Source organism: Anomalospiza imberbis, chromosome 1 (genome assembly GCF_031753505.1).
Source record: "Anomalospiza imberbis isolate Cuckoo-Finch-1a 21T00152 chromosome 1, ASM3175350v1, whole genome shotgun sequence".
NCBI classification, from domain to species: Eukaryota; Metazoa; Chordata; class Aves; order Passeriformes; family Viduidae; genus Anomalospiza; species Anomalospiza imberbis.
In genome coordinates, this window is record NC_089681.1 from 148,415,046 (window position 1) to 148,431,159 (window position 16,114).

Sequence of the window (16,114 nt, forward strand, 5' to 3'; positions counted from 1 at the left end):
CGTGTTTTCATGCATCACATAAACAGTCCAGAAAATTATATTTTGTCAACAACTGAAAAATAAATTGTTTGCTGACTTCTAAGACAGCCTGGTGTGAAATTTGTGTGTTTTCTTCTAAAACAGAAGCTCTGCACAAGGAAAAACATTTCATGAATAAATGGCAAGTTTTACGATAATATTTACAAACACATCCAAAAGGCAAAGAACACCTACAAGAAAGGCCCGAATATAGAACCTCATTTGTCTTCCCTTTGTTTCCAGCTAAGGAATGGTCATTAAACTGATATAAACAAATCTGCTACACCAGGCAGAGCTGCTCCCTGCAACACAGGGGCACCAAGGGGCAGAGCTTGGGGCAGATTCATAATACAGGTCAACACACCCATTTATATGCAAATTGAGAAGCAGTTAAGGCACCACAACTTTCACACTTCAGTCTGATATCCAGATCAGCTTATTGTCCTGAAGGAATTAAGTCAGAATAAAACACCACTGATCCAACATACTTTACAGAAAGATTTTTAATTCCCTGAGCTTCATTTCCTTTGCTGTTTTCCAGGGATGGACACCTGGTTGAATGATAACACCTACATTATATCTTAAGCTCCCTCCTTCATGAATATTCACCAGGGGGAAAAGAAAGTGAAGAGGAAGGAAAAAAAAATTAGTTTTTCCCCCAGAAGCACCATTCATTGCAGAACACCCCCCCCCCCCCCATATCATGCTGCAGAGGAGTGTGGCTCTGAGTGTGCTTCTCCCACGTCTGAAACAAAGCTGGGTCCAGTTTCACATCTCTTACAGCATCATTTTTGTGCTGGTGTATTTTGGCCAAGAGACAAGGGCTTTGCCCTGCTTCTATAAACTGGTCTGGATACATGGACAAGACACTTCAACTACACTAATCTTCAACTATACATCAGTCAGTAAATACAGCTAATTCAGCAGATTAAACAGTGAGAAAGGGCTGTCAGTATTTCCCCTGAAGCTCTCTCCAGGTGTGTAAAATTCCAAGTTCTCCTTCCTTGTCACACCACTGCCCATTGTCACCAAGGAAAAGCCAAGGCTGGAGACAGTATGTTCATCTCAGCAGGAGAAGATGCTCCTGGAGCAAGGGCACTTTGAAAATGGATCCTCCAGTAACAAGAAGCCACCAAGAAACAGAGGAGTAAATACCTGTGACATTGGTGCGGGCTGACAAAGCTTCGCAGTACTTTTCCAGCAGAACAGACAAGGGCAGGTTCACAGAGGATTCACAGTGGAGAACTATCTGGATAAACAGAAAGAAACCAAGCAGGTAAAGCAGCAACCTAGAACAGATTTTCTCATTCATGAGTACAACAAGCCCCAGCAGTCTCAGAGCAGTTCCCATTCATGATTTATTCAGGCACAGACACCCCCTGACGCAGAAGGTTTGTGGTTGTACTTGCTGGGCTCCAGGGCATCACATGAAATTCACCTGACTAATGCAGGAAACTGCAAATTAACCACCTATTCTGGATCTCTCCTTGTGGGAGCTGCTCAGTGCCTTTAACAAAGCTCAGGATCCCCTTTGTCTCATCACCAGAAAGTCGATGCCTGAAACAGCAGAGCTGAATCACATCCCATTAAAGATTGTGTGTTGAGCTCTTTCAGTGAACTTTTAATTGGTATGTGGGTGCCAAAGATCCTTGCACATTCAAGAGATACAGCAATTGGCAAAGGGCAGTTCAGAGCGCTTGAAGAAGGTGTTTCCATGGAATAGACAGGATAATTGGGCATCCCTGTAAGGTGTCCTGTGGCTCTTTTTAGCCAGTGGAAGACACACGAGTTTCTGACCCCTCGGCATTCAGGGCTGAGCCTTCTACTGAGGACAAATAACAGTGAGAAAAGCAGAAATGCCAACATGGGCACTTTGAGAGAGCCGTAGGTTCAGCACAAGGTAACAGTACAACGCCAAGTAAAATATAGGAAATAAAGTTGAAAATCAATGGGGATATTTAATTTTCACACTCAAAATAAAGCGTCCAGTGCAGACAGAGGAGAGACGCCCACACCAAACTATAGAGCCAAGCTGGGATCCTGCTTGGAGCAAGAGAAGCTCTTGGAAAGTCCTTTAAGAAAGGCAGGACGAAATGTGGCAGGAAAATTCAGGAGTGACAAATCAATGACAGAAAATGCAATTTTCAAACTATGAAACAAAATCTTTCTGACTGTTTTTGAGGGGGATATAAAGCCATGGTAACACACAAAATGCCTTTGCTTTTCTGTTTACACAGAATGACTCCAACAAAATTCAGGCAGCTTTTACTCAGGGAAACAATCACATTCCTTAAAGGTTGATATTATATTGCAGTGCTCTAAGGTGTGTTAAGTGATTGAGGAACCCATTTTATGTCACTGAATTCTCTGTCACTTAATAAAAAGGAGGGTAAGTGCTCATGACAATAGAATCCATCAGCAGTGTTGTCTCTAAAGAACAACTGTTCTTTGTACAGCACCTTTTCCTACCTATTTCTCACTTTGCTGCTATTTTATAAAATAGGAAGTGTTGAGGTACAGAGAGCCTTTCTCAGATTTCATTCTTGCATACAAACTCCATGAAGAGGCTGTTTATCCTCCAGGTGTGAGGATGTGTGAAGAATTTTGAATGAGTTAGAGACAGGGCTTCTAAGTTGCTTCAGATAATGTGATTTACTTTTCTTATCTTTTACACAAGTAGGAAAGGTGAGTTCAGATCACATTTTCATCACATAACTGAAAAAGGCCAAAGACTTCTAGTTACAAGACCTTTTAAAGATTTATTAACTAATATAACACTACTGACAAAGATATTTATATTTTTGACCTAATTCTTAAATATTTTATTTTATAGAGTCATACCACAGTGTAAGCTTTTTAAATTAATCATGTTATAACACACAAACTTACAGTTCCGTACTCTAAAACTTGAAACTTTCTTCTACTTAACATATCTCTGCTTTTAACTACAAATCTACATTCTCACTTCTAGCATATAAGTTTAAAAGCCTTTTCTAAAGTCTCAGATCAAATCTTGTGTTTAATCCTAAACTTTGCTCTACAGGCCCAAAGTTCTGAGAATTCCCTGCATTTCATATTCCAACATCCAGGGAGGCTCAGAACTCCTGCCTCCCATAGCAGGACCTCCCTGCATGGTCAGGTCAGGGAGATAAAGCCAGGTACAGATTCCACCTCCCGAGGCACGGAGCTCCCAAACCTCAGACTCTGCAGTGGCCACGTCTCCTGCCAGATCCAGGCATGTTGACACAGCAGAGGCATTTCTTCCCCTCCATCCCTCACCACCCCTCTGCCACCTCCCAGGCCAAAGCACTGCCTCACTTCAAAGAAGAAACTCAAGCCATCCCTGTGTACTGTAAATACGCCGCGTGTTCAGCTGTGCCCTCCCCAGGACGATGGGAAAGAACAGGCAGAGGTCAAGCTCAGCACAGCTTGGGCAGGAATAGGAAAGGTTAAGTGTCACATTTGCCTTAGGGTCAGCTCAGGTTAATTTGGCTGGGGGAAAAAGTGCCTTCCACATATTATGTTACTTTTGGTTTCATTTTCTCTCCGCTAACCACAGTCAACAGCTTTGATGTGAGCGAAATTAAAAAAAAAAAAAATTGTATTTAAAGCACACAAACCCAAATGATGCCTCATTTGGCATTCCGTGCTGCTTCAGTGTGCAGTTCTGAGCTTCATATCATGTGATGGTGAGCTCTCTTCAGAGAGCAGGGAGACAAAACAATTCCTTCTCCAGCTGGGGACCAAGGACAAATGATCCCAATCTCAGGCCCAAGAGCACAAACAACGTGGGCTGAAGAGAGAAAAACAAGCAGGATGGGACTGCATGGGCTAAAGCTGGAATGGGACAATGAACTCCAATGTGCAAATGGAGCAGAGCTGATCACAGTGAGAGCCCCCGGGAGCGGTCGTGCATTTTGGGACCATTTTGGTTCATCTTGGGTGCAGCCCTGGCTGGGCTCTTGTGCTGCCCAAGGTGGAACCATGGAGGAGATCCTTCTAATAAATCCCTTCTTTATTCTTTAGCTCTGTCCAGCCTCTGTTCTAGGTCAGCCTTGAAAAACCCCTCTTACAATAATAAAAAACAGCAAAACAAAGAAAGAAAGAGAAACATTTCAGTAATGTAGAATTGTAAAGATAAATAATTGGGCTCATGACTGCACAGAAATTATATTTTGAAGTACTGAAATAATTACTTTGGGTCACTAATGCATGACTTTACTCAAACTGCATTTTCTCTTAAAACAGCTATTCCATAACCTCTGCCCACCAAATCACTTATTTTCTGTCCTGAAAATTTACCTAAATCATGCACAGAAATGTCCAACTTAATTCCTCAGAGCCACTGTGGACATTTAGGAACAAATAAAACTAATGTGCCAAGGCAAAGACTGAGGTGGAAATGAATCCTTTACTTTCCAAAGCAGGGACACCAACTAAGAGCAGGCCAGCTCTGAGTCTTCAGAAAAAAAAACCCAAAAAACCAAAAAAACAAAAAAAACAAAACAAAAAAAAAAAACCACAGAGCTTTTGGTCAACTTCCCATTCACATCTGAGAGGACTTTGGGAAAAGGATGAGTTGCTCTGGTGTGGCACTGTCTGCCTCTCTCATGGGCATTTTGTGGACCTTTCCCCTTGGACATGGTCACTGCTCTTCATTAATTCATGAAAGATCTTTATCTCTGTCAGAGGACATAAACTACAAGACACAGGAGTTGCCTACTCTCAGTTCCCACCAGCATTTGTGTTTATTTCATCCAGGTTAAGAGAGGATTTGCAACTTCATTTTAAGAAGAATTAACAAAGAGTCCTGGTTTGAAATACTGAGTTCCTCTACAAAGCAATATAAAAATATAAAACCAAATGAACAGCGGTGCTGTAAAATTCACCTGCATGGAAGCGGTTGTCTTCTCCTCTCAAACATGGAAGAAATAGCTACAGGAATATAAAGGAATGGCTTTGGAATATAAACCAGCCCCCGAGCCTATGGATAGGATCCAAAAATGTCAACACAAGCATGGGGCTACCACAGAGACACAATGGAGCACCTGGTAATTTTAAATATCTCACAGTAGGCAGCAGCAGAGTGGGTGAAGTTAGCAGGAATGCGAGCTGAAGGGAAGGACTGAAGAGGAAAAGGATGACCCACGACAGTGGAACACCCCTTGCCAAGGTGGAGGTGAGTTTGGAGGCAGTGGATGCTGCCACACATGGACAGATGCACACACTCCCCTTTCCCATCCTCACACAAGAATTCCCAGATGCCACATTGCAGTGCTCTAATAAAAGCCAGTTGTTAGGCCTCCCTGTCAAACATCTGCTGGTGGCATGCTGAGAGGTGCTGACATCTGAAACAGCCTCAAAGCAACGGAGCAAAAACTCTTTTTTAAAAAAAAATGTAGTTTCTAGTACTCCTGAGGTCCCAGAGAAATCCATCCCATGGAAGTACAACATCATCTCAGCAGAAAACCACTCCCAGAAAAGCAGTGGGATTTAGACTTCAAAACAGAGAGAGCAGCAGCTGAGCTGATCACACAGGGATTCCTTTGGAATTCAGGAAGAGAAGCAGGAATTTTCCAGATTCAGTTCATCTGCAGTATTTTAAATCTTTAAATTTGAATGACCTCCACTGACTGCATCAGCTGGGTCTTATGCACTGTAAGGACAGAGTAGCTTAGATGCATCCTTCCTAAATTTTCTTTAGATACTACATACAAAAGGAGAGGTCAAAACATTCCTAGAGATGATGGCTGCAGAAAGACACGAGCACATCACCATCTTATTTAGTCATCTGTGCTCTTTCTTTTACTGAGCAAGATGAAGTAACCTTCCAACATGGAAAAATGTGGCAGTTATCAACACAGAATGTGCTCAGTCCACAGCTGACAAGAGAAGGGTCCATCTCGTATCTCCATTGCCACACAAAGTCTCACCCTGCACTATTCACTGTGCTCTCTATAAAGCCAAAGCATTTTCCACTCCTGAGAAACCACCTGGCATGGATTATATCAGGAGGATGCTTCTTCCTACCCTTCATCTATGGGAACCTCCACTGGTCTCAAGACTCCAGCTTTTCCCATGTGTTTCTTTAAAATATCCAAGGCTGAAAATGCTACCTCGTTTCAACATCAAAAATGCAGCAAAACTGTCTTCAGCACACAGAAAATCTGATGCTTAGTAGCTTTGCCCCAGAACTCAGGGAAAAAAAAAGAAAAAAAATGTATGAGTGTGAGAGAAAAGAGAAACCTGCATTTAATTTTTAGTTCTTCAATTAGGCAATGCAAATAAATTCACTCCATCTCCACTATGAGACTGAGTTCTCACCCCAGCTTCTGGGACGGAAATGCTCAGAGCAGTGGCCCAAATATAAGCAAAAGTTTAGTTTGTGTGCAGAGAAGCTCATCTTAGGGAAACACAGGCATCTAACTTCACAATGAAAATGTTATTAGTGAAAGAGCTCAACTCAGCAAAACCAAAGCAAATCCCACACTTCCTTGACAAAATCCATCCTCTGTTTGAACACAGTTTCCAGGGCAGGTGGGCATCTGGCAAATTCTACATCACTGGTGGGGAGAAACAGAGGCTTTGGGAAAAAAACCACCAAATATTCCTTGGAATGCTCTTATAAAAAATGCTAGTGTTCATCTGAGCAGCTCTTTCCTTCTGAGAGAGGGCAACACATGGGAGAGAATGAGGAGAGCTGGAATATTTGCTGACTACTCATCACCTGAAGGAATATGTACAATCTGAAGAGTGAAAGCTGCTACTTCAGGACAAAAACAGAGATTAGCAGAGGAGAGGAGGGGAAAATCATCTTCACAATGGCCAGGATGGGTTTATATCCACTGCCATGTGGTTACTTCATCCACAAGATGCATCAGAAAGAGATGCTTATTAAAGAACAGAAGTCAGAGGGCCAGTGTGTTGGAAAGACTTTGTTTTATGGAGAATCAAAAAGGTCAGCCCTCTGCCTCAAGATGTTTCTGGCCTTTCTCAACACAGTAACTTAAAATCACTCGTGCAGCAGCACTTGGCAGTGTACAGTTGTTTGGCTTGGCTTCACCAGAAAAATAATTTCCATTTGGGATAGAAAGTCTAAATACAAGTTTTCACAGGAGCCTGCAACCTGAAACCTGAGCCAGCTAAGGTTACAGTAAAGGGAAGGACTCTGAGCACAGTTCAAGAAAAATAGGCTCCTTTTCAAATCATCATTCAGCTCTTTAAACTCCCTCTGAGTTAATCCAAGTGGCCACATAAAACACTGCTACTTGCTAGAGAACACCAAATGCTCCAGGAGACACTGCTCCATGATCTTAAGAGGCCAGATGTTTTCTGCAGCTCTTCCAGGAAGTCTGGAAAAAGAGACTACAAGTCTGCATGGAATGGGAATTAGGACCCCAGTTCAATAAAGCAACTAAACACACGCTCAGTTTTAAGGCATGAAATTAAATCAATCTTTATGCAAAAATAAATTAAAAAAAAAAAAAAAACACCTCGAGCACCTGCTACACTGAGCCCACCACTGAACTTCACTGTTGTCTTTGAAACTTGCAGATCTGCCTTGAGTGAGCAGATCTGCCTCCATGCTCTGCAGAAGCAGCTTTTGGAGGGGAGGTTCTTCATCCACGAAAGCCACGCAGGTGCTGAGAGATTTTCTGAATCATGAGATACAAACCAAACGTGGTTAAGGCCACCCATGGGCTGGACTTGTCCAACTGGGTCTCCAAACCCTTCCAAAGCAACCTGAGATGTTGAAAATGAGCATGACTGCATTTGAATCACAAGCTGCAGCCCTCCTGAAACAAAATTGTTTAATGGAAAGACTTTTCAGTTTCACATCCTTGAAGTTTTGTTGGTCATTCGTCATGTGGGTATCATATTCAGAGCTTGGAAGGGGAGCAAGCCCCTCAGGACCCTCCTGCCTTCATGTCTGCCCTCTCCTTAGGTCTGTGAATAATGTTTTCCCACCCAATTCCCATTCCTGTGAATCCTCTCTGCAGCTGCAATGTGATTCACCTCACCCCCCTATTCCAGCAGGCTTTGCTTCAGGCTCCCCAGTGCTCAGAAGTGGAAGAAGGAACCACTGTCAAGGACCAATCCATCACCTGTGCTTTAAACATGGACTCCAGGATGAGATAATCATGCACTGGAGACAAACACTCAGGGAATCCAGAGCAGCTCAAGTTTAAAAGTCATATTTACCCAAGTGAATGCCAATACCTTCCTCATCCAGAGGGAACCTTCACCTACAGGCAGAGCCTCTGCAAGGATCATTCACCCATGCACTGTCACCACTGCCACTACACTTCCAAAGCCACTCCTCACAGGCTCTCCCAGCTTCAGCTCAACAAATCTGAGCTCCTCATCTTTGTTTTTCAGGTCTCTGCCACCTGAAAAAAGGTAAAAACCCATCTGGATCAAGACTTTGTCAGCTGAAGACATCTGCTCAGCTTCCCATGGAATGCCAACAGTGGTACCTCTGTATCCTCCAGAAAATGTTCCTCTGACCCAAGATTTCCTGACAGGGATTTAAAAATGAGCCAGTGAGGTGGCACTGGGTATCAGCACTGAACTTTCTCTCCATCTTTTCTTAAACTGCTAATTCTTGGGCTGGAGCCCACTTCTAGATTTGAAAACCAAGTATCACAGTGAAATTTAACTCCAGGTCTGGAATTATCTTTCACTACCTGAAGGGGAATCACAGACTCCTCTCAGAGGAGTCAGATTCCTTTCAGGAGCTGACAGCAGAGCATCAAGACAGGCATCATTCACAATTTGAAGTGAGGGAAAATCTCATAGAACATAAAGAAAAAAATATGCACCATGACAACGACTGAGCATTGGAAAAGAGATGTTGTAAAAAGACATTTCAGAGATGTTGTGAGAGCTCCATCTTTGCAGATTTTCACAGCCGAACTGGATGAGAATTATTCGGTTTTGGAATTAACCCTGCCTTGAGAAGGTGACTGGACTTCTGGCAATCCCTTCCAGCACAATTTTTTTTTTTTCATTCCTTGATTCTATATGATTTATAGTCCCTATGGTAAAAAGAATCACAGATAACAATTACTCCCCACTCTTTCAATGGGCAATGCAGTAAACAGCTTACAGACTGTATCTTGAACAACAATCAGCAATCCAGAGGCTTTCTCACTCATGTTTCTAAGATTTTTTTACTCTTTTTACATAATTATAATTGAAAAAGTATGCCAAATACTATGAAAATATATTTTTTAATTATTACTGTATTTAAAGATAAAATTTGCTTTTAATCCTTTTTTTTTTTTTCTTTCTGAAGGAAAGAAATACTGTAAGTTTGACAAGACTTCAAACTCCTCATGAACACACTTCTTTTGATAAAGTGGGGGATTCTTACACTTTGGAAGGTGTCTCAGCTGATGTCCCAGCAGGTGAGTTTTGAGGCAGGATGAGGAAAGATCCTCAGTGCATCTGACTGGAAGCACACCTGGTCAAAATACTTTCCTGGGCTCTGAGACACCATCCTCAGCAGCCAGAGGGACACCCTGGGCTTCCTCTCTGCTTTGAAAGAGCCGATTGATAGCAGAAGGAGCAGCCTGGTGCCTGGCAGGGATATTTGCTCACACAACAAGCAAGCAGCAAGGGAAGAGCTGTGATGGCCACAGTGCCCAGCAGAGCCCTGGCGTGGCTCAGGAGCCTCTGCTGGTGTGAAACCCAAGCCATGCCCAGGCCTGGGATCTGCTCCTGCCACTCAAAGGGAATCGATACCGCAGCGAGCGGAGCCTGGCTGGCAGCCCCACAGGAAACCTGTTCAGGCCCGTCAGCACACTTCCTTTCCTTCCCTTTTGCCTCCTTTCCTCCTTCCTTTGCACTAGAAAAGCCACCCCTGCCAGAGCACAGCACTTCCCAAACCATGGCGGTGCAGAGGTACCAGCACTGAGCAGCTCTCGTGCATGCCAGGGACGTGGGGAACAGCAGCAGGGATTGTCCCACAGCCCTGGGGAGCAGGCAGCTCCTCTCCAGCCCTCTGGCACTTCAGCTACTATTACCAGGGCAAGGGTTTAGCATTGCAGTGAGGACAGCTAATGTATTTTAATCTCCATCTGCATTACTCACTATTTACTTTCCCGGCATACACAGCCCAGAGTGGACAGTTACTCAGCCAGCATTATGCAAAAGTTTATAGAGCTTTAATTGGCTTCGTTTAATTAGTTTCATTTTCTCACCGCTCCGTGGAAGAAGTACTTTTCAGCTCTTGAATTAGCAAATGGATTTTCTTTCCTATTTAGTGAAAACATGCTGAGTTTCTGTGCAGGCACATGAGGCTTAAGGGATGTTTGGAAAGGCAGATTCCCAGTTCTCCACCCATTGAGCTCCACACCAGAGCTGGGGAAGGAGCAGCACACTCCCAGCACCTGGCTCTCAAACTTGGCTCCTCTGCACAACAAGGAGGGACTTGGAAGTCAGAGGTCAGGACAGGACACTGGAATTCATCTCTGTGAGGTGCTCTTCTCTCTCCCTTCCACAGCCAAATGGACCAGCCTTTGAGAAAGTCCAGCAGAACATCTGCTTGGGAGAGCCAAAGCAGATGAGCCCAGGGCCAGGGAACTGAGCAGTGCTCACCACACAACGTGCTCCTTGTCAAAGAGCATTGCAGGGAGCATCCCACAAACATCCCCATGCTGGCACCATGAACTGGAAATGAAATTTTCATGTATTTGGATGTGACTGACGAGATTCAAGCAGTCACCTGAAGGACAGCTCTGTCTGTTGACTGATCTACTTTCTATTTGTCTTCTAACAAGGACCGTGGGCAAATTTATACAACTTCTCAGAGAAGAAAATGAAAACACTTTACCCAACATTTGCCAACTTAAATCAAATACAGCTACCTTCAAAGCTGTTAAGATTAAAAGAATTATTAGCAGTAAAAGAAAGCAATTCTGTATAAAGAAATAGTTTAGTAAAGCAAACCATTGCAAAGTGTTCAACTGTCATGAACAGAAAGATAAGGAGGCAAAGACAGTGTTTATGCAATGCTTTAACACCGGCCATTGAGCACCCACATGAGGCAGGGAGGTGAGAGTGGCCCGCTGGACAGCTCCAGCTTTACATCCAGTAATTAATGTTTGCACTTTAAGGAAGAGCAGACTACATTTGGGATTAAAAGCGGTGTAAATTAAAAGAAAGAAGGACACGGACACGATCTGTTGCAATTTACAGACATGGTGTGGAAAAGAGAATTCCCGCAAAAAAGTCATCTGCTGGATAAACTTTTAATCTAGAGTAAATCAGCTTTCCCCTAAATCTCCTTTTTGCATTTGCAGTGCTGCAAAACCTGAAAGTGATATAAACTACAAAGGAACAGATTCAGCAGCTTGTGCAGCCTGTTTTTGCCACCCACATTTCCTCACCTCCCCCTCTCCCCAAAAAGTAAGATCTGCAGAACTATTAAAAGACTCTAGAAACGTGCAAATGTTTGTTCTAATACAGTATTTTTAAAATATTTGGTTTACTAATAGATAGGGCAAAATGAAAATAAAAAGAAAACAGGAAAACGCACCCTTAATAAGTCTGTATCGCACACTACCCCGTTTTTCTCGAGGTGAATCTCTCAGTTCAGCACATCAGCAGCAGGAACTCACAGTAATTCCTGACACAAACAGAGCTGATCACCAAATTGAAAGCAATGAAGAGTTGGCCTTAGAGGAAAACCCCTCCTTGGGGCGAGCCCAGAGCAATGGCAGCACAGCACCCTCTATCCAAGCCAATAAATCAAGCAGTGCAAAGGTCTAAGTCCTTAATCACTTCAACTGTTCAATTTTTAGAATGGCTCCTGGCCACATTTCTGCCCCAAGCAAGAAATGGTGTCATTCAGATAACACCAAGCAATCTGGTGGTATCTCACACAGTTCCTGGGAATGGTCTGGGAGCTAGGGAGCACCATGGACCAGCTCTGTGCACAGTCTGCGCAACATCTCCCTGGTTTAGATGCTGAAGGAGCTCAATCACATGAGCACAAGTCACTCCCTGGCATTTTATTCTGAAGGCTGAGAGCTTTCCTGGACATATTGATGTAGCAGTGGAGTTAGAACCTGTGAGGCTGAAATTAAAATTCTGCACCTGATAATGCACAGCCTGCAAAGAGATCCCAGCTCTCTCTTCCTCCACAACCACACTCTGGTCTGGACTATGAAGGTCACAGAGTTTAGAGGACTTGATCATGACTTTTCCTCTGCTCTTGACAGGATAATAATATGTAAGCAGATGCCTTATATGCACAAAAGCTAAAGCTGCTTTCTTGCTGGCTAAGGGCAGGGATGAACATCATCACTGAAATGTTTTATGGCAAAACTACAGCCAGCCAACACCAGCACACAGCCACCTCCCTCCAACATCCAATAATTGCCATGGGATGGTTACAAACTAAACCCTGACAAAGTACTGCCCCAGGAAAGGCTTCTCCTGATGAGATGTTTATGCTGCATTAATTCACAACAGGGCTGAATTTTGGCAGCCTCAGACCAGGAATACTGTTTAACTTGTCATCACTGGCTGATACACTCACACTGCCCCAGCTCTTTTAACAGCTCCAGGAGAAAAAATAAATGATAGCAAGCCTTGCTTTTGGTTTTGATGAATAATCCCTCCCTCTCCAAATTACGTGAATTTAGCAAGGACTTTATATAAAAATGTCATAAGACTAATTTGCCTTCATTTTATGGTTTGTTTTTTGTTTCCCACATTCAGTTAAATGTATTTTCAAGTGCATCATACATCCAGAACTCCTTTAAGAGAACATAAATCTCGGTTCAAGTCTTCACCCTTTTGCTGACCAGCCCTGTGAAATCTGTCAGGTCATTTGCACCAGCATTTTCATGTGGCAGATCTAATTCTGTACCAGAAAGTTGCCTCATCTCGTGGGCGTTGCAAACCTGCAGCTCCCATAAAACACAATTGCTCAGCTGCTGTGGAAACTTAAACTCCCTTAATTGGGTAAGGGCCTGCTCTCACAAGCAGCTATTCTTTTCCTCAAATCCACAAATGTGGATAAAGTCACTGACTTTGAGTCCACTTTCAAGTGTTTTCAAGTTAAACAAGAACTTAAGAGCTTTGGCTTTGAGCCAAAGTTTTAAAACACTGCTCTTAAGCTTCTTGGTGTAAAGTTCCCTCCAGCTGGAAAGCAGAGATCCAGATTTATTGACAACATTCAGGGATTAAAACACTCCCCAAAGGAGCAGCAAAAGCTTTTGCTACAGCTGGAGCAACCAGAGCTGTTCTGAAGGTGAAGATTCAAAATGTTATTTCCCACACAGGTATACACGAGCCCCTGCCAGACATCAGCCTGTTCTGCCCAAACAAGCTCCTCTATAAAAACACATAGAATACACTCAGAGTTCACACTTTGGACTAAACAGATTTTATGGGAACTTCACTTTTTGATCCTTAATCTACCTTTTCTCCTCCTTTTCTTTTGAGGCAGTTTTGTTTTTAAAAGAGCGACACAACAACCAAAATTTACAGAAATAATTCAAGTGCAAAGTTGCAGCAGAACTGGAAACCTGGAAAATCCATAGATTATATCCACAGAGGAAACACATAACATTTCTTGATTCATTGAGAATGGATTAGTCTGGCTAAATACTCAGTACCTGAGTACTTTTGAAAACCCCACTGAGAAGCCCCACACTCTAAAGACAAACTGAGATATTTTCATGGACCAAAATGAATCAATAAGAGAAAACACAGACTGGGAGAGAAAATAGACTAAGAAACAGAGATCAGGAAGAAGTGGTTTGGGCTTGAAAACAGCAAGTGTGTAGACCCATGCCACTTAGATCCCATGTGCACTGATCTCTTCCTTCTTTTGGGGATAAAAAAAACCCCGGCACTGGCGGAGGTGAGAAAGTATTCTCTCACTTCTAAGAAAGCTACTGTGAAAAAAGAAGAAATTAAATTGTTGCTTGTCTCTGAAGTCTGCTGTTGACCTGGCTTTTCTTTTTCTTTCTAAATTAGAGAGGGGAGAAAAAACCAAACAAACCACCAAAATAAACAAACAAAGCCCCACAAACAAACAAAACCCAAACCAAACCAAAATAGACAGAACTTAAGGAAACAGAACAGATTTTCTTTCTTTATCTAAGGAAATGTTAAAGATAGACCAATTACACTGCGGTTCAGAAGGGCCACTGCCACTTTTTTAAAGCTGTGGGAACAGCTTTTCCAAATTCTGCACAGGTTCAACGCTGCTTAACCTCTCCCGTTTTGTCTTCGAGTCTGGCTTAACCACACTTGAAACCGTCGCTCAAAACAAGCAACCCACCAAAAAAACACTGGGAAAGCTTTGGAAGTCCAGTCCGACAGAGACCAACCTGGTCTCCACCTCAGCCCAGCATCTCCCAGGGGGATGCTGGTGATGGAGAAAAGCTTCCTGCGGGTTTCACTCGGAGCAAGTGCTCGGCTGGGTGCGTGGGCTGAGCCCTGCCCATCGCCACCCCTGGCTGCCGAGCGCTGCTGGGGCACATGGTGCCAGCAGAGGCACCGGGACAGAGGCCGGGGACACCGGGCACCGCCAGGGAGCGAGGGGATGGCAGGGAAAACCCCTTCCCGCTGGGGCAGGGCGCTGCCACCCCAGCGGGGTCTCTGTGCTGGGACCTCTTCTGGCAGGCAAAGGTGGCTGTTTCACAGGGCAGAGCGCACTAAAAAGGGCCCAGGGACTCGCTCCAGAGGTGAGCGAGCCGAGGGTGGCTCTGACAGCACCTGTGATGGAGCACGAAAGGGCCACGGGGACGGCCGGATCCCCGGGCAGCACCTGGCACGGAGCGGTGCCGCAGAGCCGGGGCGCACCTGCGAGGGCGCGGGGCACGGAGCCGCACGGAGCCCCGAGCGAGCGCCCGGGGCTGCCCCCTGCCTTCCCCGCGGCCGTGGGGCGTCCCCCCGCTCCCTCCCGGTCCCGGTCCCGGTCCCGGTCCACGTCCCTGTCCCGCACCCCCCGCCCCGTCCCCGTCCCCGGCACTTACGGGCAGGAGCAGGAGCGCGGCGGCCGCTGCCGCGGGGAGGCTGCGCTGGGGCGCTCGCCCCGCCATGAGAGCTCGGGGGGTGCCCGGGGCTCAGCCGGACCCTCGGCGCTGCCCCGGCGCCGGCATCGCCCCCCGCCTGCTGCCCTTGACCCCTGCCCGCCGTCCCGGAGCCGAGCCCGGCGCTGCCGGCGCGTCCCAGAGCAAAGCCCCGGCACAGAGGGAGGGAGGGAGAAGGGGGAGCCGAGCCCGCCCTCCGCCCAGGATTCCTCGGGGATGGAGGCGGCGGGGGGCCCCCGGGGGAGCGCGACCCTCACAGCCTCCAGCAGCGAGGGGCACCGTCCTGTGCCCGGGCTCCGAGCGCCCGAGCGGCTCCCGGCTCCATCGGGCGCCGGGTGGAAGCGGGGCCGCACCGCCCGCACCCGGCCGGCAGCGCTGGGGAGCCCCCTCGCCGAGCTCTGAGTGATGGAGATCCCTCTTCCCCGAGCGATGGGGACGCCTTCCACACCAGCTTCCAGAAATAACGGGGATCCTCCTCCACCCTCCCGTACGTTGGAAATTCCGCTGCCTCCAAAGTGTCCAGGAGCAAGAAGATTCTCCCTGCCCGGGCTCTGGGTGCGGTGGGGATCATTTTCCAAAATTAGGTGCAGTGGCTACACCCCCTACAGCCCCTCAGGAACATTAATAATCCCTTCACCACCACCCCATTCTGCCAGGCATTAGGTAAAATGTTAACTCCACTGCCTGAAAACTTCCAGGAGCAACAGGCTTCCCCCAGTGCCCAGGTGCAAACTGCATTGTGTGCACAGAGTGAAGAGGTGTTTTATAAAAAGAGGGAGAGCGACTCTGCTTGAGCACATAGCAATAGCATGCTTTTTAAGCTAAAAGTTTAGATCAGATGTTAGGAAGAAATCTTTCCCTGTGAGGGTGGTGAGGCCCTGGCACAGGGTGCCCACAGAAGTTGTGGCTGCTCCATCCCTGGAAGTGTCCAAGGCCAGGTTGGATGGGGCTTGGAACAACCTGGGACAGTGGAAGGTGTCCCTGCCCTTGGCAGGATGGCTGAAACAGGATGATCTTTAAGATTCCTTCCAACGCAAGTC

At 45.6% G+C, this 16,114-nt stretch overlaps 1 protein-coding gene across 1 annotated transcript in view; it reads right to left on the minus strand.

Moving 5' to 3' along the window:
• Nucleotides 1-15,440, minus strand: part of CRHR2 (corticotropin releasing hormone receptor 2) — a 144,198-nt gene extending 128,758 nt beyond the window's left edge. The window contains 2 exon segments of the mRNA XM_068175640.1: nt 1,174-1,267; nt 15,018-15,440. Coding sequence (XP_068031741.1) covers nt 1,174-1,267; nt 15,018-15,083 — 160 coding nt within the window. The 5' untranslated portion in view covers nt 15,084-15,440.
• Between the last annotated feature and the right edge of the window lie 674 nt (nt 15,441-16,114).